The 26,139-nt window shown below is 42.6% G+C and overlaps 1 protein-coding gene across 5 annotated transcripts in view; it reads left to right on the top strand.

Moving 5' to 3' along the window:
* SCUBE3 (signal peptide, CUB domain and EGF like domain containing 3) overlaps positions 1 to 26,139 on the top strand; it is a 207,439-nt gene that overhangs the window by 29,996 nt on the left and 151,304 nt on the right. For all 5 annotated transcript variants that reach the window (XM_063954914.1, XM_063954912.1, XM_063954913.1 and 2 more), the window contains exons 2-3: positions 9,026 to 9,148; positions 9,242 to 9,367. In XM_063954914.1, the coding sequence (XP_063810984.1) occupies positions 9,026 to 9,148; positions 9,242 to 9,367 (249 nt within the window). The remainder of the gene's footprint in view (positions 1 to 9,025; positions 9,149 to 9,241; positions 9,368 to 26,139) is intronic.

Raw genomic sequence — 26,139 nt, 5'->3', positions numbered from 1 at the left:
GCAGCCCAGAAGTCGGTAAGTATGGCCCTTATGCCTTTTATATGGATGGATGGATGTATGGGGGACCACAGCATCTCTATCTATCATTCTTTTCTCTCTCTCTCTCTCTCTCTCTCTCTTTCTCTCTCACTCTATAATCTATTGTATTTAATAGAGGATAGGGGATATTTAATAAAACTTAATTATCACTGGAAAATGTGATATTTATGTTCTCTGGAGATAAATATTTCCATTCCAGTGGCAGTTGCATCGCAGACCACAATTCAAATAGGGGAGCCCCACCAACAGAGACCCCAAACACTGCCAGACATCACTGTCCGGGACTCAGTGGCAGTTGGTGTGGTTCCCCTATTTGAAGTTTGGACTGTGCTGCAACTGTCACTGGAGAGGAGATATTTATCTTCATCTCCATAGAGCATAAATATAACATTTTCCAGCTTTTATGAGATAATTATGTTTTATTAAATATCCCCCTCTGTCTCTCTCTATATATATATTTCTCTCTATATCTATCTGCACTTGCAGTCACTATATTTATTTGTAGTACCATATAAGGGGCATGTGGGGTCTGATGGTCATTATAAGGGGTTGGGGCTGATATGCCGGTTGTGATACAGAAGATAGACTTTAAAAAGATAAACAGTCATTAGTTCGACAGTAAAAGGTTAACAGTCAAAATGTCGACAGTGAAAAGGCCGACAAAAAAAATTGGGTGTTGTTTGGTGTTTTTAAAAATGTTTTACCCCTATTTGTTGTAATGCGTCCCCTCGCGAGCTCGCTTTGCTTGTCACGCTTCGGGCGCAGTTACTAATGGTGATAGTTTGTGATATGGATAGTTAATTTGATGAAATGCGTCCCCTCGCGGGCTAGCTTCAGGCTTGGTGGCTCGCTACTCTCGCCACAAATAAGGGCAATAGTTTGTGACATGGACAGTAAATGCAACAACAGTTGTGAAAAATGTAAAAAGCCTTAAAAAACATGTCAACCTTTTGAACCCGTAGACCTTTTGACTGTCAACTTTTTGACACTATCAACCTCTTGACCCTGTCGATCTTTTGACTGACGCCCTTTTGACCCTGTCGACATTTTGACCGTGTTGACCTAATGCATGCCGACCATTAGTGTAGATGTATAGAACGGATACCGATATGCCGACGGTCGGTATCCCAGAGGTCAGCACACCGACCCCGGGATCCCGGCTGCCATTGGGGGGTGGTAAGCCGTTGCGACACTATTGCATGATATAATGTAAAAAAAGTTGCAGTACTGTGTGGCATAATTTCAAATGAGGGTATTATTGTATGGTCATGCCCCTTCACAGCAAGAACACGTCCCGTTTTGGGCTGAGCACGAATGTGCACACTGTTCCTATGTAAATGGGAGCACCAAAATGATGACTGGTATGGGTAAAGGGTGATGGATCTAGGAAAGGGGTACAGGGTCAGAGGCGAACTAGCATCTGTGCTAGGGGGCTCCAGCCAAAATCTTGCCTAGGGCATCATATTGGTTCGTGCGGCTCTGGCCCCACACCCCACATGACAGGCAGCCCACCGCACTCAAGGTGTAATTCAGAGTTGATCGCAGCAGCAAATTTGTTAGCAGTTGGGCAAAACCATGTGCACTGCAGGGGGTCAGATATAATATGTGCAGAGAGAGTTAAACTTGGGTGGTTTATATTCTTTCTGTGCAGGGTAAATACTGGCTGCTTTATTTTTACACTGCAATTTAGATTTCAGTTTGAACACACCCCACCCAAATCTAACTCTCTCTGCACATGTTATATCTGCCCCACCTGCAGTGCACATGGTTTTGCCCAACTGCTAACAAATTTGCTGCTGCGATCAACTCTGAATTAGGCCCCCAGTACACTGCATTGTCCCCATTCATTCTGTTATTCCATCTCTGCAGTACAGTAACTCTGCTATCGGGCCACTTCTACACAATGGGGGTCATTCCGAGTTGTTCGCTCGCTAGCTGCTTTTAGCAGCATTGCACACGCTAGGCCACCGCCCTCTGGGAGTGTATCTTAGCATAGCAGAATTGCAAATGAAAGTTTAGCAGAATTGCGTTTAAATAATTCTTAGCAGTTTCTGAGTAGCTCGAGACTTACTCCTACACTGCGATCAGCTCAGCCCGTTTCGTTCCTGGTTTGACGTCACAAACACGCCCTGCGTTCGGCCAGCCACTCCCCCGTTTCTCCAGCCACTCCTGCGTTTTACCTGGCACGCCTGCGTTTTTCCGCATACTCCCAGAAAACGGTCAGTTTCGACCCAGAAACACCCACTTCCTGTCAATCACACTCCGATCATTTCAACGATGAAAATTCTTCGTTCGGACGTGAGTAAATCTACTAAGTTTTGTGCTAAAATACTTAGCGCATGCGCGCTGCGTACCATGCGCATGCGCATTTTTGCCTTAATCGCTCCGTTGCGAAAATCGGCAACGAGCGAACAACTCGGAATGACCCCCAATGTACAGGGCCTTTTAGTTCTCAATCCGCACCTGGTCTCAGATACAACTGCAGCAAAAGATGCAAGGAAGGCCGCAATTGCGTGCAATCAGGCCCCATGAGGAGGGAACCCGCCCCACTCAACAGACCCCACCCCCTCATCAGACCGCACCCCCATTAGGGCTGCTTCCATAAATTTCCCAGGCTGGTTTTCCATCCCAACCCGCCCCTGTGTATATCGATAACATACAGGCAGTCAATGGTGGGACTGACAGAGCAGAGCAGCAAAAGATGACTGTTTAGCCAGAAGCGGAGGAGCTAGGGGTGTGGCATCTACCAGGTGGGTAAAAAGGGTCAGGGGCTAGTGACGTGGCACCCATGGAAGGGGAGGAAGGGGGTGAGTTCTACCACCTCTCTAAAGGGGCCTACACATGGTGCGATTCTGGCTATGAACAATTGTAGCTTAATGATTTCCCTTAAAGCTCCCGGAGTCCAGAATCAATGATGTTGACTATACACACTGAACGATTTTGGCTATACAGTGGGCTGGAACGTCAGGGATGATGGGTGGGACTTCTGGAAGGTATAATCATTATAGTTGGCTTATATAGCTAGTACTGTACACACACAAATGATATGCACTATCTAAGCCAAAATAGACTGTGCATGCACAGTCTGTTCTTTTCCAGCGATGACGATATGCAGGAGCATGCATCGCTGGTTCTATACACACAGTACAATATGCACTCGTTTTTCTATAAAGTCCATATCGTTAGCTAGAATCGTACTGTGGCCTAATTCAGACCTGATCGCTCGGCAGCGATTTTTGCAGTGCTGCGATCAGATAGTCGCCGCCTACTGGGGGAGTGTATTTTAGCTGTGCAAGCGTGCGAACGCATTTGTTGCAGAGCTGCACAAAATGATTTTGTGCAGTCTATGCACAGCCCAGGACTTACTTACTTAGCCGCGCATCGTTCATCGCTAGTGCCTCCACACTCAAAAGATATGAACGGTATCTCGTTCATATCTTTGAGCATTATCACCCAGTGTGTAGGGCCTAATAGATGCACAGATGCACTAGGACTGGCTTGTGAAGCAGTAATTCTTCTACCACTGCCAGTCAGTATTGCTGGGCTACTCACTATCACTCAGCTGATCCTACGAAATTTGTATACTAAGTTTATAAAAGATTTTCTACCACTTTGACTGACCAATGATAGGAAAATGTTGTTATTGCTGCAGAATAATGATAGGAGACTACTAATATGACGTATCAAGCCTTGGAGAGAGATAAAGTGGAGTAGCTGGTCAAAACAAACCTATCAGCTTTTGAACTATTAATTCAAAGATTGTGCTAGATAAATGACTGAAGCTGACTGGTTGCTTTTGGAAACTTCACCTTTTGTTCTTCAGGAAAGTCCCCACCTAGCAACAGCTAGTGGGCTTGGAAACAGTTCTGGCCTGACCATTACGCCAGGTATACAGCAGAGTAGAGCGTCACAGTGAGCAGGGCACTGGGCAGCCATGAAGACAGTGCCCACGACATTTAAAATGTGACACCGGCCATGAGCCAATTATAGCTTGCGGACCGGCAGCCAATCAGGAGTGGCCGCAGTTACTAACAACTGTCCCTGCCATACGCACCCATGCGCACCAGGTTCACAAAATGCGGAAGTCGCACCGGGAGCTCAAAACATCAGTCATGAACCGGACACTACCTGGCATACTTTGCCGACAGGAGTAAGACAGGTCGGCGCAGAGGGGGCGTGACAGGATAATAATTATGCTGCATTGGGGGTGGAAAACTGCCCGGTCCATCCTAGGATCACATTGGAGGAGAGATGGTTTTAATAATTTGGACCGCAATGTAGGGACAGTTAAGGATAAGTTGTTCTCCATCAATTCCGTGGCACGAACACATAAGTGACGGCTGTAAGTTGTATCTGAACTCTACTTAAGAACTCCAAAAGGAGCTATAAACATTAAATCAATTACCCTATAAAGTTTTGTCCTTATAACAGTTGCCACTCATTTCTTAAAGCACTCATATATTCTTTAATAGGTTTATGCAGCAATTGACGCCCCACCCATTTTGCAGCTCCACCCACAATATCCACAGTGAGAGGTGCCAAAATCTATATTTACTTATCCAAAAAATTAGGCTAGAGCCAGTCCTGCTTGGGTAGCAAGTATTTCTATTCTCTGCTGAAGAGCAGAGGAGTGAATTCTGTATCACTAACCTGTCGACACTAGGGGGAGATGTACTAAGCCTTGTGGAGTAATAAAGTAAAGAGAGATAAAGTACCAACCAATCAGCTCCTAATTGCCATGTTACAGGCGGTGTTTGTAAAATGATAGTTAGGAGATGATTGGTTGGTAGTTTATAATTTTTCCACTTTATCACTCTGCAAAGCTTAGTACACTATCCCCTAACTAACAGTGAAGATGCAGCTAGCCAGTATTCTAGGTTGTGCACATGACACATGTCACATTACATAGTATTACATAGTATCTAAGGTTGAAAAAAGACAATTGTCCATTGAGTTCAACCATTTGTGGTCTTCTATACAGGGTTATTTTATATAATAAAAAATTATAGGAATAAATAAAACATTTTTGACTGATGCTGATATCTGCCGTTGCTTTATATCCCTTTTTTAGAGTAACTATAGTGCGTGACTATGCACCATAACCCTGAATATCCTTATCCATTAGGAATTTATCTAACCCATTCTTAAAGGTGTTGACAGAGTCCGACATTACAACTCCCTCAGGCAGGGAATTCCATATACGTATTGTCCTTACCGTGAAAAATCCTTTACACTGTATTGTGCGGAATCTCCTCTCCTCTAACCTGAGCGAGTGTCTACGAGTCCTCTGTGTTGATCTGGCCAAAAACAGGTCCCGTGCAAGATCTGTATATTGTCCCCTTAAATATTTGTAAATGTTGATCATGTCCCCTCTTAATCTCCTCTTTTCCAATGAAAACATGCCTAGTCTTTCAAGCCTTTCCTCATATTCCAGCGTCACCATGCCCTTAATTAGTTTGTTCGCCCGCCTCTGAACCTTTTCTAGCTCCAGGATATCCTTTTTGTAGTCGGGTGCCCAAAATGGCACACAGTATTCAAGATGTGGCCTCACTAGTGATTTATATAACGGGAGTATAACACCCTCGTCCCTTGCATCAATTCCCCATTTATGCATGCTAATATCTTATTAGCCTTCTTTGCTGCAATCCTACTTTGGGTACTGCTGCCTAGCTTGCTATCAATGAGAACACCTAACATTTTCCAGTACAGTATCCCCTAATTTATACCCCTTTTCCACTAACGAGCACGGGTCGCAGCCGGGAGCCTGACACGGGAGCTGCCCCCTGCTGCGACCCGTGCTCGGTCCCTTTCCCATTAGCAGTCACAACCCGGCAAATGCCGGGTTGGTGACGCTTCTAGTGACACGGCAGGGGCGGCGCAGGGAGATCACATGATCTCCCAGCGCCGCCTTCCCTATGCACTGTGAACGGGAGCCGTGTCACCTCGACACGGCTCCCGTTCACACTAGACAGCTAGCCGGGTTGAACACGTGTTCAACCCGGCTAGCTACCAGGGTAGGATTCCCGGATCACTTGATCCGGGTTTACCCTTTTCCACTTGCAAAAAACACGGGTAAATGCGCGCCCCCGTGCATTTACCCGTGTTTTTTGAGCTAGTGGAAAAGGGGTATGAGTATGTAGGTGTTATTTTTGTTCCTGCTACCACAGTGCATTACCTTACACTTGTCTGTGTTGAAACGCATGCACACTAGCAGCTACTGCTCACTGAATCAGATTTTCTCTTAGCATTGAGGATGGAGGAAACTGTTGCAGTCTCTCTGCCACAGACACTCTGCAGTTTTCTCTATTAAAGGTGAAAATGGACCTTAGAAAACTACACAAAAAGGCATATTCCAGTCCTCTCCTCTTCCTCACCGGAATTTATTATTAGGATTATGAAAACAAAACATTTTAAAAATCCTTTGGAAGATGAACTCCTCTCAGATTCTGAGGTAAAATCTAATATGGGCATCCTGGAATCTGTTTCAGAGGTAGGAACAACTGTATGAAACTGAGAATTTGAGGAGGTTGTTAGGGCTGCGCACAGTGTCTATTCAGTGAGTGACAGGGGCTCCCCCCACCGCGGGACACTGCGACACGCGGGTGGGATAGCGGGACAGTCCCAAAAATAAACGGGACTGTCCCGCGAAAATCAGGACAGTTGGGAGGTATGGTTAAAGCACTTTATTATTTGGATTGTGCACCTTCCCTCTATCTCATGACATTAGTAACTGTAGCAAGTTGCTATTTCTGGGGGCTCAGGGGTACTTGTACTATAGAGAGACATATCGGGCCGGTATAGCTCTTCTTGCGTCGTCTCATTACCAAGGCAAAGCAGGAAGGTACATCGACGAGATGTAAGGACATCTCACTTGCCAGAGAGGGTAGTGAAAATGCCCCCCTCCGGCGATCCCAACTAGAGAGCACAGCGCATCAACTTGGTGGTGATGCACTGTCTCCCTGCTCGGCCAGTTCTAAGGTGCATGCGCAAGATCTCGCTACTCTCGCAAGATCTCACTTGCAGCCCAGAACTGACAACTACCACACAGCCAGGGACAGAACTATCCCTGTTGTGGAGATAGGGCAACCACACTTGCAACTATCAAAATCAATAGCTGCAGGTGTCGGAACAGTCAGTGCAACTGACCGTTCATACATTGCCCAGCATATCAGCATGCAATTATTTAGATAGCAGTGCCATTAATGACAAGGGTGCATAGTGCCCCTATCACTGAGCACACACCGCCTCTGTAATACATGGGGGGGAAGCGGTATCAGTGCACATAAAGCACACTTGCCTACCTGAACCTCTCCATGAGAGAGAAAATACTCTGTTCCTGGACTTTCCTGGTAATGTATGATTGCCATCACCTGTGGCTCACCACAGGTGATGGCAATCATACATTACCAGGAAAGTCCAGGAACAGAGCATTTTCTCCCTCATGGAGAGGGTCAGGTAGGCAAGTATGACATAAAGTGAGCTGATACCATTGTGCTGAGCGAGGGGGGGTGGAGGGGACGCTCACTTCACACAGCAGTGAAGTGAGCGATCTACTAGATTGTGCCTGCATGCAAGCTAATCTAGTACCAGCAGGGGTGTAGCAAGGGTGGCTCCGGTGGAGCGCGAGCTCCGGGCGCCGCAAAGGTTAGAGGGCACACCGCCACCTGCTCACCCCCTCCTTCTGCCCGCTATACCACGGTCCGCTGTACAAGCAGCCGCAGAGCAGAAGGAGGAGAAGCAGAGGGGTGCACACTGACTCAGACTTTGAGACTAGGTAGGGAGCAGGGTAGGTCAGTAAGATACACTGACAGCCAGCACATGCCAGAGCTCTCCCGGCCTCTTTATATGTCTCACTGTCAGCTTGTAGTTGTGCAGCAGGGTTACTTCTGTCTTGATACACCACTCTCTGCCCCGCCTGCTGCAGCACCTCTTTCTGCCCCGACTGCTGCAGCACCTCTCTTTGTCCCAGCTATTGCAGCATCTCTCTCTGTCCCAGCTGCTGCAGCACTTCTCTCTGCCCCAGTTGCTACAGCACCTTCCTCTACATTGATGCTGCAGCACCACTCTCTATCCCAGCTCCTGTTGCAGCACCTCTCTCTGCATAAGAAGCTGCAGAGTAACATGTATAAGCGGCTCTACTTTGGCATAACCTCCCCTATATTTTTGTTGTGCTCCTTTGGCACACACTGTCCCTGTTTTAAACATGACGGGTGCCCAAAAGAAACTTTCGCCCTGAAATCCACAAGGTCTAGAACCGGCCCTGTCACCAATTTTGTATTTTTCAATATTTTTTCTTTTCAAATGTAACATGCACCCAATTCAGAACAGGGGAGGGGGCACCGAAACACACCCTTGCTCCGGGCACAATGGCACCTAGCTACGCCTCTGAGTACCAGCGATAGCGATGTGCGGCTATCGCTATGTGGCATACACATGGAGAGATCCGTGCTTCATTTCTAAGCAATCTAGTCAGATTGCTTAGAAATTAAGCACGAATCTCTCGGTGTGCACCCCCTCACCTGCACCCCCCATGAGCTTTATGGACAACTGGCAATTAGCAGCCACCAGTCCACTGCTATAGGCTTCATCTGTCTCGTGATGGCAGACAAGGACCAGGTGTACTCTTATAGTAACCTTATATTAATTTATAAATATTTCCTATGCCATTGAAGGAATTGTCATGTACTGTGCATAGTGAATTAGGAACAACAAAGATAATCATTTGTATTTTAACCCTTAGTGCTGCTTACCAAACTTTTACAATCATATGTTCCACACCCTATTCTCAGTCGCTTGGCTGCACATACATTTTTCTGACTTCCACAGTGGATTTTATTCCTTGCAAATATATACCTGCACCAATCTGAAATGGGGTAAAATATCTGAACCTTCCTGGACAACCACCCCAAGCATCCTAATTATGTTATATTACTGGGCTGAAGTGTACTGTCAACATGCTAACACATTGTTATACTCCATCCTTCAGATGTAGATGAATGTGTCGATGGAACAGACAACTGTCACATAGATGCAATCTGTCAGAACACCCTACGTTCGTACAAGTGCAGTTGCAAGTCTGGATATACAGGGGATGGAAAGCACTGTAAAGGTACAGTAGCATTATTATGAAATAACAGCCGCTGGATTATTCCTTGTGTGGTAATGTAAGTAACATGTATGTAATATATCTGCTTATTCCTAGATGTGGATGAGTGTGAGCGGGATGATAATGCAGGGTGTGTACACGAGTGTGTAAATATTCCTGGCAACTATCGGTGCATGTGTTATGATGGATTTCGACTAGCAAACGATGGACACAACTGTCTGGGTAACAATTCTATTAAACTATTTCCTCCCACCACCAGTTACATAACTAAGGTTCTTACATTCCTGACACCTACAGCAATATACTGTAGTTGTAGATAATTCATAGTAAATAGAGACAACAAAATAAATGTATAGATAAAAAATAAATAAATAATAAATCTATATAAAGAGACACATGTCACACATTGCTATAAAAAAGTATATGTATATATATATATATATATATATATATATATAAAATATATATTTATTTGTTTATAGCATTGTAAGGTCTCCAGTTAGTGATTACATGTTTGTTTCATGATATGTTTCATGATATACTGTACTGGAATTGCACACTTCACATATTTCTGGTATATAAAAAGCTCATTTAGTAATTTTAAATAAAAGTTAATGCAGTAAGACTCCTCTGGCATTATATATATATATATATATATATATATATATAATTTTATATATATATATATATATATATATATATGTATATATAATGTGGTCTATAGTTTGATGTCTCAGGTCACTTATTGAATGACCTACCGTTGCAAAGTGCCACACGTTGCCAAACAGGCCCTGGCTGGCAAGGTGTCCGAGCAACTGGTTGCTAGGTACTTTGCAACGGTAGGTCATTCAATAAGTGACCTGAGACATCAAATTCTAGACCACATTCGTAAATCCTTGAGGGGTGGAGACAGGGACCATAAATTATTACAGACTGAAGCCAAATGGATTCATGAACTTGACACCATTAGCCCCAGAGGCTTAAATGAGAAATGTTCCCGGAATATTTTCCTGTAATCATGAAACAACACTTATATTGTACTTCAAGAGAACTTCTGTATGAAGTGAAAAGTGGATGTATTGAACAACACTAATGCACAGTGACAACATAGTTTCCTCCATGTTTGCAGTGACAATTTGTGTCTCTTTCATTGTCTTTTTTTATCTTTTTTGCGTATTTCCTTCACCCTTTTCTTTCTTTCTTATTTATCGGGGACCACTCAGCTTGTTGTACAGTCAGTTAGATATGTATTCAAATGGAGACTGGTTTGATTCAGTATACCCATGGCCATTTGTTCTAATTTTGTGCTTATGGACAGTTGTCCTAAAATTTTGTCAAATATGGTATTAGTAATTAGCAACCGTCCGATACTTATCAACAACATTATTATGCCGCCTTTTTTAATACACTCATGACGCATAGGGACTATAATATCAAGGTCTATTCACTTTTAAATTATCTATAGGAAATGTAATTTTGAGCCGGGCCATACTGAGCCTTTATTCATCACTCACTTCTGTGTTTCTGGATTTACATTTCTTTGGCATTAACACTTACGGCAGTAATTGATACACTTTTTTTTTCTTTTTTTTATTGACACCAGTGGTTTTATGCCACTAGGTTATCTATATTAATTGTATTTCACTTTGTTTCACCACATTATTAATGTCTTTTCTGCAACAAACACTAAAACACTATGGAACTCTGGCCCTAATTCTGAGTTGATCGCTCGCTAGCTACTTTTTGCGGCCGTGCAAACGCATAGTCGCCGCCCACAGGGGAGTGTATTTTCGATTTGCAAGTGTGCGAACGCGCGTGCAGCTGAGCGGGATGAAAACGTTTTTTGCAGTTTCTGAGTAGCTCTGGACTTACTCAGCCCTTGCGATCACTTCAGTCTTTTTGGTCCCGGAAATTGACGTCAGACACTCGCCCTGCAAACGCCTGGACACGCCTGCGTTTTTCCAAACACACCCAGAAAATGGTCAGTTGCCACCCACAAACGCCCTCTTCCTGTCAATCTCCTTGCGATCGGCTGTGCGAATGGATTCTTCGTTAAATCCATCACCTAGGTACGAGCGCGTGCGCATTGCGGTGCATACGCATGCGCAGTAGTAACCTGATCGCTGCGCTGCGAAAAATGGCAGCGAGCGATCAACTCCCTGTGTTCATACACATGTTAATTTTTCCAGACTTTTTCATTCACATTTTTACACACTTGATTCAACTCCTGGCAGTCACGCCTTTAGTTCTTTGGGACTGTATGTTTTAGGAGTGTACCCTTTTCTATTCTCGTTCTTTGTTTATAGCACTACACATACTTGACCCCAGAGCTCTGTCAGTCTCTGAGCCCAGCGTTGAGGTTACCATGGTCAACAGCTGACGTGGGCGAAGTGACGTCATCTGCGAGGGTCCGGAAACAGGACACATGACCGCACCAACGGTCTCGCGTGTTCAGGGCTGGACTGGGCCACAGGGGTACAGGGGAAACCACCGGTGGGCTCCACTGCCTGGGGGCCAACCTCCTTCTCTAGGGATCAGGTTCCAGACTGTGCACTTGAATTGTACCTTATACACATTATCTAGGGTGCATTGCAGTTATTAATCTGGTACATTATCATGCATGCACTAGCAATATTTACTATATATATTTATCATGGGGCCCATACCATTATTAGCCAAGCCTCTGTGGCAGCTGGCTACACCCCTAAGCATGGTCCTCTACCACTACATAACATACCCCTGGTGGACCTTCCATGACACTGAGCGTGGTTCACTGGTGGGTTTCTGACCTTCTATAAAGGTATTTTCTGATTTACTGTTATTTGTTACACACCTTGACAAAGAGGCAGGTGAGCCCCGAAACGTTTTATTTTTTTGCGTGATGTGACTATTTTGAAACAAGTTTCCGAGTGCCGCTGCCTGTTTACATTGGGATATATATATATATATATATATATATATATATAAAATGCCACAACAAACATGTTGAATAAACATGAAAGAAACAAACATAATTGCTAACTGGAGCCCTTAAAATACTATAAATACACATAGCAGAAGTGATAAAATGTAATAATGCATGACCATATTAGCTTGCTGACATGCAGTTCTAGAAATATGTTATTTATGCAAATAGTAATATGGCCAGACACTGTTTTCCTCTCTATGTGCATGGTACCATCATCTGCAGTAATGACAGTACAGGACACAATGCTGCAAAAATGAATGATGCTAGGAACTGTTCTGCTAGAAAGTGTAAACCCAAATAACTACAAAGTCAGAACTGGATAACAGAAATATGCAAAGACTAGATAAGCATTATGCTACTACTGCTAGTAACTTGTTTTTTCAATAATTGCTATATAATAGCTTATTATTTTCATAATTTTCCTACAATTTGCCATTTTCTGGTGATCTAGAATTACATTATAGCAGAAATGGTATATTTCTGTTGACTTTACAGAGGTAATGATTTTTTTTTTTACCATCAATAACTTTTATTGAATAGTTATTTTGAGGGGGTTCAGGAAGAGGAAGAGGGATGATATTACAACATATACAATGTATCCCCTAAATATAATCTAATATGGCACGTGTAATTGGTATACTTGCATATGTTTTCTTTTTTTCACCACACTGAAGCTATAACGACTGTAAGGCCATAAAAATAAGTATCTTAATATTTGGTTTTAAATGTGAAAAACTGGTAATTTACTGTGTGGTTGTAAACTCTCAGCCTTTGTTGTCTGACATAAAATATTTCTGGATGGTACTGTGTTACTGCTAGACCTTCCATCCAAAATCTGTGCCAGGGTACCCAAACATGTTCATCCATGTTACTGACCCTCTAATAAAGTAACAATGTATAATGTGAGTGCACAGTCTGGAACCTAACATTCGAGGAGAGGATGGAGCCCGCAGGCACTGAGGCCCACCGGGGTATTTCCTCTGCGCCCCTATGGACCAGTCCGACCCTGATCTTGGGGCTTGTGCTGTGGAGGGAATGGTTGATGTTATTAGACTAGTGGTTACAGTCCCACTACGCTGGAGTGCTTTTGAATCCTAACTGTAGCAGTAATGGCTGTGAGAAATGAAGATAGTGATGTACTGTATTAGATGTGGGCAGGTCCGTAACTAGGTGTGTGTGGAGGGGGCACTGCACATAGTGCTGCAGGTTAGGGGGCACTGTTGGCGGCGCTTGTCAATTATCTGTTTTAATTACTTTCACTTGCTGCTTCCCCCCTTTTCGAAGCCCAGCGTCTCCTGACCGCCCCTGTCTCCTACCCTGACCCCTTCTGTCGCTAACACCTATACAACATTCATGAACTCAGCTTGAGATTTCTTTGTTATTCAGTCACAGTGTCCTTTATTACATTTCAAGATGATGACATACCCAGGATTCAAACCCATTGTCTGTGGCATTGCAGTCAGACAATCTATTCATTGAGCTATCTGCCCTTGCATAGAAAGGTCGTTAATTCTAAGCTAGATAATTCTAACTATTTAAAGCTTACCTTGTACTTTGTGAAAAAATGTTCAGCATTGCAGCTGAGCAGATCGATGTAGTGTGTGGCTGTAAGAGATTGGGTGTGGCTGCATACTACATAGATCTGCTCAAAGTACCAGTAGCTTCATATAATATTCATAGTTTTTATGCAGAATCAAATAGCTCAATGAGTAGGGTGTTTGATTAGAATTCGACAGGTTATAGGTTTGAGTCCTGGATCAGAAAAGTCTGGTTATGGCTCTGGATGTGGTTTTGTGGGATACCGAATATTTGCAGAACATACTTTGGGTCAGCTTGCTATAATGGACCCGCCTGTGCGAAGCACATGCCAACTGTGGTGTATAACTAGCAGAATAAGTAGAGATGATGTCATGAACTTCACACCCTAGAATGAGGACACCAAGTACTTTGTTAGTGTGAAAAACAAAGGGATGATGCTTCTCTAATTACTGAATTAGCCATACACAGTTACAGTGCCGCACCAACAGTGACTGAACCCTTAGCAGTGAAATTTCCCACAGAAATAAAAAAAAATGTAGATGCACACTCTAAGGTAATAAGCACTGCTAATCTATATATTAATAGCAGAAGGACGACTTTTATGAGTGACATACTACAGTATTTCTATGATGCCATTGTCTGAGCAGGGCACATCATTTACCAAATTAAAGGTCTTGGTGCATAGATTGTCAGAAAAATTTGCAGATATTGGCATTGTCATTGGTTGCTTCGTTTCGGAGCTGTGTGGCAAAATGTTTGCCTACCATTTACAATGCATCATCATTGTGCTCTGGAAAATTTGTCAGCTGGCAAACTCTCCCTGTGCACCTGCTGGGTGATCTGGAACATGTGACCTGCTAGGTGGTCTGGAAATTGTGACAGTTACTTTTAGCCACCCACTAAGCAGGGATTTTTCAAAATTCGACTCTTATGGGGAAGAAAAGTCCAGCAAACTTTTGCCCTGTTGATACTGGGCACATCAGCTAGTCAAAATAATTATGATAAACTCTGCAATCTCACATAGAGCAAAATTGAGGAGCTTAGCATAATTTTTGCCCTAAAAATATGGGCCCACCATAGGTGAAAGGTAATAATTAGAATGTTAAAAGGTGTTACACTGGTAGCGAAATGCTACAAAAGTGCTAAATTAAGTATTACAATGTGATGCCCCAAAGCAACCATGCCACACCAACCCAGGGAGCGCTGTGCCCTGAACTCATCCAATATGCAGTCTGTAAATGCTTGAGTTCCATGCTAATTAAAAACACCCTTGGTTAGGTGGGAAGGGTGTTAATCAAAGCTGAAGGAGTCTCCGCCTTTAAGTGTACATATAGAATATTTTGAATTTGTGTGCAGTCCAAGCACCCCCACTGCCGCATTCCATTACGGTGAAATTTCACAGAGGATGTACATACTTAATTTTGCTGCACCGCAACTGTTCTGTATGTTCTCTGTGCAGTTAAAGTGTGCCATAAACACCAATGGATTGTTTATTAGTTCAGTCGTGAAAAGATTATTTCTTTAACTATTTGCAATTCTTAACTTTAAAGTGGCACCCCTTATAGAGAACTGCCATACATGCAGGGGCGGATTGGGAACAAAAAGCGGCCCTGGAAAAATTTGTACTAGTGGCCCCGCATGGGCAGCACCAGAGGTGTAAGGTCTAGCCATGGGCCATGGCAGCAGCACCCTCCCCCCAAGACTTTCCAGATAGTGGACATGTCCAGCATCAAGGGGAAGTTAAAAGGAAATAAAATGAAATGTTATGAGCACTTTATATGATACACCTTTAGAGTTTAGGAATCTATAATTCTTTAGAAAGATATATTTTCTTGCTTATTAAACCAACCGTATCCCAATCACTATTCACTCAATCTTATATGTCAGCCAAGCAGGCAGGCAGAGCATACACTAGATCATCTGCAATCACAGGCGAAGTGGCAAAGTAATTTTCATATATGCAAATTGTTTGGCATCTTATTCATTATGTCTATAAATAGGACCACATGTCCTCAAACAAAACAGGCTCCACTGGTGCGTCGGCCCACCGGGAATCTTCCCTGTAGACCCTATGGCCAATCCGCCTCTGCATACATGTATTATATACTGAGCCATACAAAGTTGAATCTAGGGTTACCACCACATCCCTTTAATTCTGGACACATATTAATTACACAGGTTCTGTGGCTAGCTGGCTGACTTTAAGACTCCATTTCACTTGGTTTTAATCAGCCACCGAACCTGTGTATTTAATATGTGTCCAGAACTAAAGGGATTAAGCGGTAACCCTAGTTGAATCGCATCTTCTGCCAGGTGCAAAACACTGGTGCCCAGGATATATACCGTATATTTGACACATAAAGTATAAAATAGTGCATGTATAATAACCCTAGGGATATATGGTGTCAACTACTGTACACAAAGCTGTGCCAAGTCTAAAATTAGAAAAACATATGCTCTACCACTAGTAAGATACAGAGCTATATCTGGTGCCAGATCTAATATACTGGATTTCATGGAGCAGGCTTAAGTTGAGCAGAATGTCATACAGCTCACCAGCCAGTGAGTGTATGTAGGCAGTGGTTAGTCTTGCAGAAACACTGGAATCGTGGATTGCAGGTAATCGCAGGTATCTCTGGGGTAAAGTAGAAGACATTTGTCTTCCACTGTGATGCTCTAAAATAGGGCCTAGTTCAGACCTTATCGCAACAGCAAAATCTTTCTCTAATGGGCAAAACCATGTGCACTGCAGGGGGGACAGATATAACATTTGCAGAGAGAGTTAGATTTGGGTGGGTTATTTTGTTTCTGTGCAGGGTAAATAATGGCTGCTTTATTTTCACACTGCAATTTAGATTTCAGTTTGAACACACCCCATTGCACATGGTTTTGGTCATTAGAGAAAAAGTTTGCTTCTGCGAACAGGTCTGAATTAGGCCCATAGTCTCAGACAGTCTAGAGAGACAGAAGCAGAAGCTATGTGTTAGGAGTTTAACATTGGTGAGAAGTAATAATCCCCAAAACTAACAAATTGTATAAATGTATTAAGGACGTATCATCATAGTGCCTTTCCCAATATGCAGTAAATGCCAGAGATGCATGTTAATTTCAAACACCCTGTAGCCAATATATGTAGCAATGTATCTTATGAAGAACCATATCTGTAGCCAAAATATGCAAAAAAAGAAATAAAAGCGGCTAAATTAGAAACTGAAAAACAAATTAAAGCAAAGCAAATCCCAATTTTTTTTTTAAATACATCAACAGCAAGAGATTAAAGATGGAGGGTATAGGCCCTTTAAAAGACAAGTTGGGAGTCTTAATCAAAAATGATAATGACATAGCGGACAAACTAAATGAGTTTTTTTCAACGGCATTTACAAGAGAGGACCGAATACAGGGACTAACACACAATCTCAGCGAAGACAATGTCCCACTGCTAAATGCTTATTTAAGTGAGGAAGTAGTCTGTGACCGATTAAAAAAGTTAAAGATTAATAAGTCACCTGGTCCCGATGGAATTCACCCAAGGGTTCTCATGGAGCTTCACTCTGAACTAGCAAGATTGCTTTTTTTGATCTTCAGAGATTCAGTTATATCAGGTATGGTACCCAAAGATTGGCATATAGCGGAAGTAGTGCAAGGGTAGTAAAGCTGAAGCTGGTAATTATAGACCAGTTAGTCTTACATCTATAGTGGGGAAAGTATTGGAAGATATTCTAAGGGACAGTATTCAGAAGTTCCTTGAAGCCAATTAGATCATTAATAGGAACCAACATGGATTTTTAAAGGACAGATCGTGTCAAACCAACTTACTTGGCTTTTATGAAACAGTTAGTGCGAACCTTGATCAGGGTAAGGAGGTGGATGTAATCTTTTTAGACTTTGCCAAAGGTTTCAACACAGTACTACACATGCAACTTATCTATAAGCTACAAGAAATAAGGCTCGGGAGCACAATATGCACGTGGGTCAGAATTGGTTAGATAATAGGGAGCAGTGCATTGTGGTTAATGGATCATTTTCAAATTGGACTTAAGTACTAAGTGGTGTGCCACAAGGGTCTGTACTTGGGCCACTATTGTTCAACATTTTCATTAATGATCCAACAGTAGGTCTAGAGAGCATGGTGTACATTTTTGCAGACGATACCAAATTGTGTAAGGTTATAAATACAGAGGGGGATGCTGAGTCTCTTCAGAATGACTTAGTTAAACTAGAAGCATGGGCAGCAAAATGGAGATTGAGCTTCAATACAGACAAGTGTAAGGTAATGCACTGTGGCAACAAAAATAACACCTACATACTAAATGGGGTAATATTAGGGGATTCTTTACTAGAAAAAGACTTAGGTGTTCACATAGCAAACTAAGCAGCAGTACCCAAAGTAGGATTGCAGCAACGAAGGATAATAAGATATTAGCATGTATAAAACGGGGAGTTGACGCCAGGGACGAGAGTGTTATACTCCCATTATATAAATCACTAGTGAGGCCACATCTTGAATACTGTGTACAATTTTGGGCACTATACTACAAAAAGGATATCCTGGAGCTAGAAAAGGTTCAGAGGCGGGCGACCAAACTAATAAAGGGCATGGAGACGCTGGAATACTAGGAAAGGCTTGCAAGGCTAGACATGTTTAAACTGGAAAAGAGGAGACTAAGAGGGGACATGATCAACATTTACAAATATATAAAGGGGCAACACCCAGAGCTTGCGCAGGACCTGTTTCTGTTAAGATCAGTACAGAGGACACGTGGTCACTCTCTTAGGTTAGAGGAGAGGAGATTCCAAACAAAGTGAAGAAAAGTTTTTTTCATAGTAAGGGCAATACGTGTTTGGAATTCCCGCCTGAGAGAGTAGTAACGGCGGACTCAGTCAACACCTTTAAGAACGGGTTAGATAATTCCTAATAGATAAGGGTATCCAGGGTTATGGTGCGTAGTCACGCACTGTAGTTAAAAAATAAAAAGAGGAATAAAACACAACAGCTGACATCAACATCAGACAAAATTAGTCCAAAATTAATACTGCATAGGAGACCATAAATAGGTTGAACTTGATGGACAAATTGTCTTTTTTCAACCTTAGATACTATGTTACTATGTTACTAAGTATAATGCACTGAGCATTAAAAAAAATAAGTTGAATTTGATGGACATTGCTCATGCACTGTTGTGGCAAATATACTTTGGGCTATTTTGAGTTGTCTGTGAAATGTGCTTTTCTTGGGTGGCAACTGGGCGTACTGTATGTACAGTACCGAACTGTCTGTTAGGGAGTAATTTAGGAGTGTTGTGGGAAGTGTTCACAGAGTTACACCATATTCTGAGTATGCTGAGGAAACAACTATTTCAGACAAATCTTTTTCATCTAGCATGGGGTAAGTATAAGTAGTGCTTCCAGTGACAGGAGCCAGTTGCTGCAGAATAATGTCACACTGCAGCACCCAACTCCTGTCACTGCGGAGGAGCCCATATTATGGTGTCATCCCCTTCTGAGGGTGACACCCAGGAGCGTCCCACACCACCCCTTATAATGCCTATGTATACATAAATAAAATGTCATAGACCAATGATGTTCATGGAATTTGGGTTTTATTAAAAAATGGTGAATTCTAAAGAAACATGACTGAAGGAGTGTCTTCCCTGGTATTCAGAAACAGGAGCTTTAACACTGTACAACAAAGAAATACTTTTCATTTGTGTCCTTTCTAAAAATAGTCATACTTTACTAATTTGAGGTCAAGAAAAACACATATGACTTCAGAATGTTTCTATTAACTTTAGTGTTTGAACTACACTTCTTGCACTCTATGTACGTCAGTAATATATTCATAGTAGAAAGCAATTTTAAATAATCTGATATTTTCTTAATACAACATAAATAAAAGTTTCAGTTCAATCAATCGCAAAAAAAAACACAAAACAGAATACAGAAACATAAGATGTCAAATAGTGGCCTATTCGTGAGAGCTTTCTCTTTTCTTGTCGCTTGTTTTTCTGGGTCATCTCTTGTTACTGTCCAACAGTAGCCAGCAAGAAAAAGAAAAACATTTAAAGCACAGAAAATAAAATCTATAATAAAAGAGACAATGTTTAGAGCTCTTTTTGATTTTGTTTAAAAGGGATGATGGTCTTTTCAAGCAGGTGACGCTGCCTCTAGCCCTAACTCTTTCCCTAATCAGTGGTGTCCTCGGTGCTCCGATTCCACTGTTCAGATAAGTCCCGGCTGTGTAGCAGCAGTTCACTGTGAGGTGACCGCGGCAACTGGGATCGGCCGTGAATCGATGGTGGCGGAATCCTCAGTGCAGTGCTGGCTGCTGAAGACTTTAGACGCCGTTATTATAAAAAAAAGTAGCACTTCCACTACGAAATGTGTTGGAGCCGGGATAGGTCAACTACAAGCAGCTCTGCATGAACCAAATCCGCTTTCATCAGCGGCGTCTGACGTCATCAGTGGCCGTTGCCGCACAAGGGAATCCAGCCACTACTCTATTCAATCTGAGTCTGCTCCCCATAGCGGTGTCTAACGTCTTCAGCGGCCAGCACTGCACAGTGGAATCGGAGCACCGAGGACACCACTGATTAGGGTAAGAGTTAGGGCTAGAGGCTAAAAAGCTCTAAACATTGTCTCTTTTATTATATATTTTATTTTCTGTACTTTAAATGTTTTTCTTTTTCTTCTCTGCGCTTGTTCATATTTATTCTATTAACACAATTACTTGAAACTGAGCAGCTTTTTTATTATTATCATTTTTTTACATATCATTAGCGCAGCTTGCTATTTCTTATTTAGTAGTCAGCAAGCATAGAAGTGTTCCACCTACCCTGATATTTCCAATCCATTGCTGAAATAGCTCACTGTACTCGGCACTCACTGCACTGCAGATGTCAGGGAAGAATTCCAAATGACAGTCAAGAAAGTTGATTTTGAGTGACATGTTGCAGCCTAATTGATAAAACTTTTCTAGAAGGTTGTTCACAGTCTCATCATAGTTTCCAGCTCTTCTGTTACCCAAGAAGCCATGCACAACTCCTTCAAAGGCTTCCCAAGCCACTGTTTTATTAACCTGGAGGACTCTGTCGAAGTTTTCATCCTTAAGAAGTTGACGAATTTGTGGACCATCAAAGAATCCTTCCTTAACTTTAGCATCACTCAGAAGTGGAAATTTTTGTCAGCAATGTTAACACATTTACATGACATCCTGGCTTTTACTGTAAATTCTAACTACAAAACGCAAACAAATTAAAAGAACATAACTCTTAATCTTTATTTTATGCACGCTATAAGCAGGCAATAAACAAAAACATGGCCTACAATGACTGCATTCAAGTTGGCCAACCTATATATTGTCTAGAAGCCAAAATTCCCTAGTACTTAACAAAATACCCCTACATCATCATAATTGGGCTATATCTTGGAACCAAAAGCTATCTGAGCGTTTTGTCATATCTGCGCTATGAATCAATTAGAAGTAACTATTTAAGTAGGAAACATTTGTCTGTTTCACAGTGTAATTAATGCCACTGTTTAGCAATTATTTGCAACTGCACATGCGCAAACATTTCTGAGAACCTATACGGCACATGCGTTACACAGAGTGTACACACAAAGGTGCTATTGCGATTAATTCAGATGCTAGCAAAAAGGTGGCACAAAAAAGATGACCGTTCTTGGAAGGTGGCTAGAAATGTATGCAAAAATGAGTAATTCAACATTATGTGAGTGCCATAAGTCTCTGTCAGTTTTCAACGGTGTGACCGATGGTGGCATACAGGGGCGTAAGTTATTACCAGACGCCCGGAGGCGAAAAAGTTTATATTGATCCCCCTCGGCCCAGTACAGGTATACACTCACAGCCACATATACACGCTTACACGCACTCACATATATACAAATACACACCCAACCACATACACACACACACACACATTATACCACTTATACACACATAGCCACATATCTATATACTCACAGCCACATACACATCTATACAAATACACACATACATACACACACACAGCCACATTGACACACACACTGTCCCCATCCTGACACTTTCTTCCACCTCTTCTCACCTGCCTCAGTGTCAGCAGCTGCGTTGTGGGCAGGAGCTGGGCAGCGGCGTTGTGGGGCAGGAGCTGAAGCCGGGCAGCTGTGCTGTGGTGCAGGAGCCGGAGCATGATGTCATCAGGCTGAAGCTGAGTAGCTGCGCCATCAGGGGGCGGGATCTGACGAGACGCGGTAATATCATCGGGGAGCCGAGCAGCCTCACTTCTCAGCCGGGGTGTCATTCGGGGGATGGGAGTCGCAGCTGGACAGCCGCACTGTCAGAGGCAATGGAGAAGGTGCCCCCTCCATTGCTGGAGCCCGGCGGCATCCGACTCCATTGCCTCCCAGACTTCCGCCACTGGTGGCATATGAAGTCGCAGCAATCGGTATTACAGTGTGCACAGGTGCTAAAAGTGGGCATCTCAGACCCTTACACATTCAGTCGCATGGATGTACACATGGGTAGGAGTTTGTATGTCATTTGCATAAATTCACATATGGGCGACTGCGTTTTCGTGTGCAATTCAGTATCTGGCCCCGTGGGCAAGTCTGTTTTATAGAAAGCTCCTGTGACTTTTTGAGCAAGCATTGTGTGCATATCTAGATATTTCACCTGTTTATCTATCTATCTATCTATCTATCTATCTATCTCTCTTTCTCTCTCTCTCTCTCTCTCTCTCTCTCTCTCTATCTATCTCCATACAGTAATATATCACAAGATCTTTTTTACGTTACAAATAAGCCAAGCAGCATGCAGATATAATCATAACAAACTACAGTACTTCTGGGGCCAAATGTAATAGAGTGCGTTTTTATGTGGGATCAAACTCCCGAAACTCGAAAATGTAATAGGGTGCGATTTTTCAGGGTCCAACATAATATGCATGCGACTTTACACGAGAACTCACACTGGGAATCATGCGAGATTCTGACCAACCAGAATGCGAGTTTCATAATGCGAGTTGCACAGTTTAAAAGAAAGTCACCCATCGGCACCGAAAAGTCACCAGTGTTGTACCTCACAGCCCCTATATAAGTCCCAACTCCACCATTTTGTCCTTTCAAAGGTTTATGAAGGAGATTGGGAAGGAAAGGAGAGTTTGTGCTACTGCTATTGAGAAAGAGAGAGAGAGGTTTTTTGTTGCTACCAACACATATTTCAGAGTGAGAACCAGGATTGAGGAGACCCAGGAGGAGGAAGCTCACCCATGGTCAAACTGAGAAGGTGAATACCAGTGAGGAGCTGATGGAGATATAGGAGAAGGAGAGTCAGGAGGAGGAGAGCCAAGAGGAAGAGGAGAAGGAGGAGGAGCCAGCTGTGTCTGCCCCTGGAAAAATATGCACTGGCAGAAATTTCAGATTTATGTAAAAAGAAAACTGTGCACTATGGTGCAACGATGTGAAGCACTTCTTGAAAATCATGGTAGACAAGGAACATTGTGAGTCACACAGGACAAGGGGTTCCCATCTGTTACACTAGTTTTGAAAGGAGCTCAAGCAGGTGATTCCCCCCTGAAATACTCCCAGGCAGCCATATCGAGGTTACCAACCATCCAGAATCACCAAGACATCCTGGTAAGTAAACAAATGTCCCCCTTTTAACTGTACCAACCTAAATCAGTGTGAACTGTTTCTTTATTAACCTCTTCAGGGACAAATTAATTTTAGAGAAATATACACATTTTTTACAGTTTGCATTTTAACAATGTTGTCTATAAATATATTTAAATATTGATTATATTTACCAATTTAGCAATAACTATATATATATATATATATATATATTCAAACTAAAACAGATATGAAATTACATTTAACCGTTATTTGAATTTAAAAGTAGACCACCTAACAGTATAGTTGTTAAGGCAAGTCCATTAGCACATAATGGATGGCGTTTATTTATCCTAAATGTGGCGTATTCAGCAATGTGTACATGTTTTAAAAACATAAAACACCACTTATTTTTTTCATTTTTGTTTCCTCATCTGCTGCACCGGCAGAAAAGGCATCAATATCAAACCAACAAGGAGGGGCTGGTGAGTAGAAATCAGAAAAAAACACTCAACATTACAACCATCCCTGTGGGTCAGCAGGCCTCTATAATATAAACTATAATGCTACATAACATTAATCCCATTACCATTGTGATATTAAGGATTGCAACCATTACATAATGTAATTATGCCACAAACATATCAGTGATTATTTGCTTGTGTCATGCTTAAAACACACTGATATGTAGAGTAGAAATGAAAAAATAAACTTGCCAACAAAAAATCCCTTAAATACCATGCTTGCATTGTGGTGATTTCAATTATTTAATTGTCCCTACTGGATACCACCTGTGCTCAAGCATGGCTATCTGTAACACATGCATTGTTAGGTGGTCAAAATTACTAGGAACAGTGAGGCAGATGTATTAAGCCTGGAGACATGATAAAGCGGTGATAAAGCAGTGATAAATACAAGGTGATAACGCACCAGCCAATCAGCTCCTAACTGCCAATTTACATATTGGAGCTGATTGGCTGGTACGTTTAACACCTTGCACTTATCACTGGTTTATCACTTCCTTATGCCGTCTCCAGGTTAATACATCTGCCCCAGTGTTTTTTGTACAGTACAAGTATGATGACTTACCATTCTTTTCCTCTTTTCAGTTCCTTCTCATGTTCGGCTGCCTCCAATGGTTGCCCCACCACCACCAGCACCTGTGGTCCTACCAACGCTTTGTCAGTCTGGTGGTGTACTCTGATAAGGAGGAGGAGGAACACACCATCCTTCTCACACCCATTGAGCCACCAGCTGACCCCACAATCATCCAGCAGCATGCCTCACTATAGCCAACATGTCCAAGCACCCTAAGCCTTTATGAAATGGCCCAGTCCCTGGACTCATTTTGCCTGGCCCAGATGGCATTCATGGCCACCCAAACAACTCAGTTACATGCCCTCAACCACCAAATGAGAAAACTCATTCAGGTGACCACAGTGTCCCAGGAGACCCACAGCAAGATGGCCAGTGACCACAAAATGTGGATGCCGGAGATGACCCAGTCCATCAAGGCTCAAACAGAGGCCCTAGGAAGCTAGTGGTCCAAAGGGCCATAGGAGAAGCTCCTTCTGTCTCCACCATCAGGTCCCAGACCATTTCCCCCAAAATGCATAACCAGTTACTCCCTCTAGGTGCAGAGTGCGCACACAGGGAGGTGCGCCTAAAGGGGCAGGTAGGGGCAAAGGGGGTTCCGCATTCAAAATATATATTTTTGGTGCATGCAATCATATTTTTCTGTATGTTGTTTTTTATGTTTAGTAAGCTGTTTAAAAAAAATTGATTGTGTCAGTCTTTATTTTTAAAGTATGTTATTTATGTAAATTGGGGTTCAATTTTGGGTAATAGGGTTTTAACTGAAATGTGGTAGATTATTTAGGTAAAACAAAGAGTCATCTTTAGCGCTATAGCGAGGAGTGTTAGACCCAATTTGTATATATGCAGCCACTGAGACAGGGGAAATGCCAATCCCCAAAAAACAAACAGTAAGACAAATAAATCCAAGTGGCACTTAATAATACATAGCAATAAAAATGTATTAAAAAGTACAAAAATAAACCTCACGGGGGTTAAATACACAATTTGACACATCAATACATAGAGTACAATTATCATAAAAAACACACAACAATTGTGATTATACGCAGTAAACTGTCAGATTTTTCAGGTAATTTACTTACACACTGAATTTAAGTGTGTAGTGTCCGGTTATTACAGCTACATGTCATATACCACCAGTGGCGGATTGGGCCACCGGGTCATCAGGAGAGTTTGCTGGTGTGCTGGCCCATCCTCCCTTCTGCTAGGCTGGCTTTCCTGCCTGCTGGCCACTTTGCGTTCTGCTGCTGAAGTTAAGCCTGTCACCCTTCCTACTGCCTAGCAAGACCATTTGCCGACAAACAGCCTCCCTGCAGTCACTGATATGCGGCGTCAGTGTCCAGGGTCAGGGACTCATCGTCTCATTCTGGGAGAGTGATAACTGATAACAGGTAGCAGCAGCAACAGCCAGCAGCAGCTCTGCCCCGCCCAGATGCTGTCAGACGCCGGAGGCCAGACTGCTCCTCTCTTCAGCCCGTGGTTTGTGTAAGTACAGTATACTGTACTTGCTATGTGTGTATCTACAGTATGCTAAGTGTGTGTGAGTGTATGGCTGCTGTGTGTATTCTATGTGTGTGTTAGTGTATGGATGCTGTGTGTATTCCTTGTGTGTGTCTGTGTATAGATGCTGTGTGTATTCCGTGTGTGTGTGTGTGTGTGTGTGTGTGTGTGTGTGTGTGTGTGTGTGTGTGTTTGTTTGCTTCTCTTATGTTTATACACACATGATATCTCACTATTTATACAGTATGTGCATAAGTTAAGAAACTATGATGACCAGAGA

The sequence above is a fragment of the Pseudophryne corroboree genome, chromosome 2 (genome assembly GCF_028390025.1).
Source record: "Pseudophryne corroboree isolate aPseCor3 chromosome 2, aPseCor3.hap2, whole genome shotgun sequence".
In the NCBI taxonomy this organism is placed as follows: Eukaryota; Metazoa; Chordata; class Amphibia; order Anura; family Myobatrachidae; genus Pseudophryne; species Pseudophryne corroboree.
Note: the sequence above shows the minus strand (reverse complement) of the source record. Positions and strands in the feature narration are given on the sequence as shown.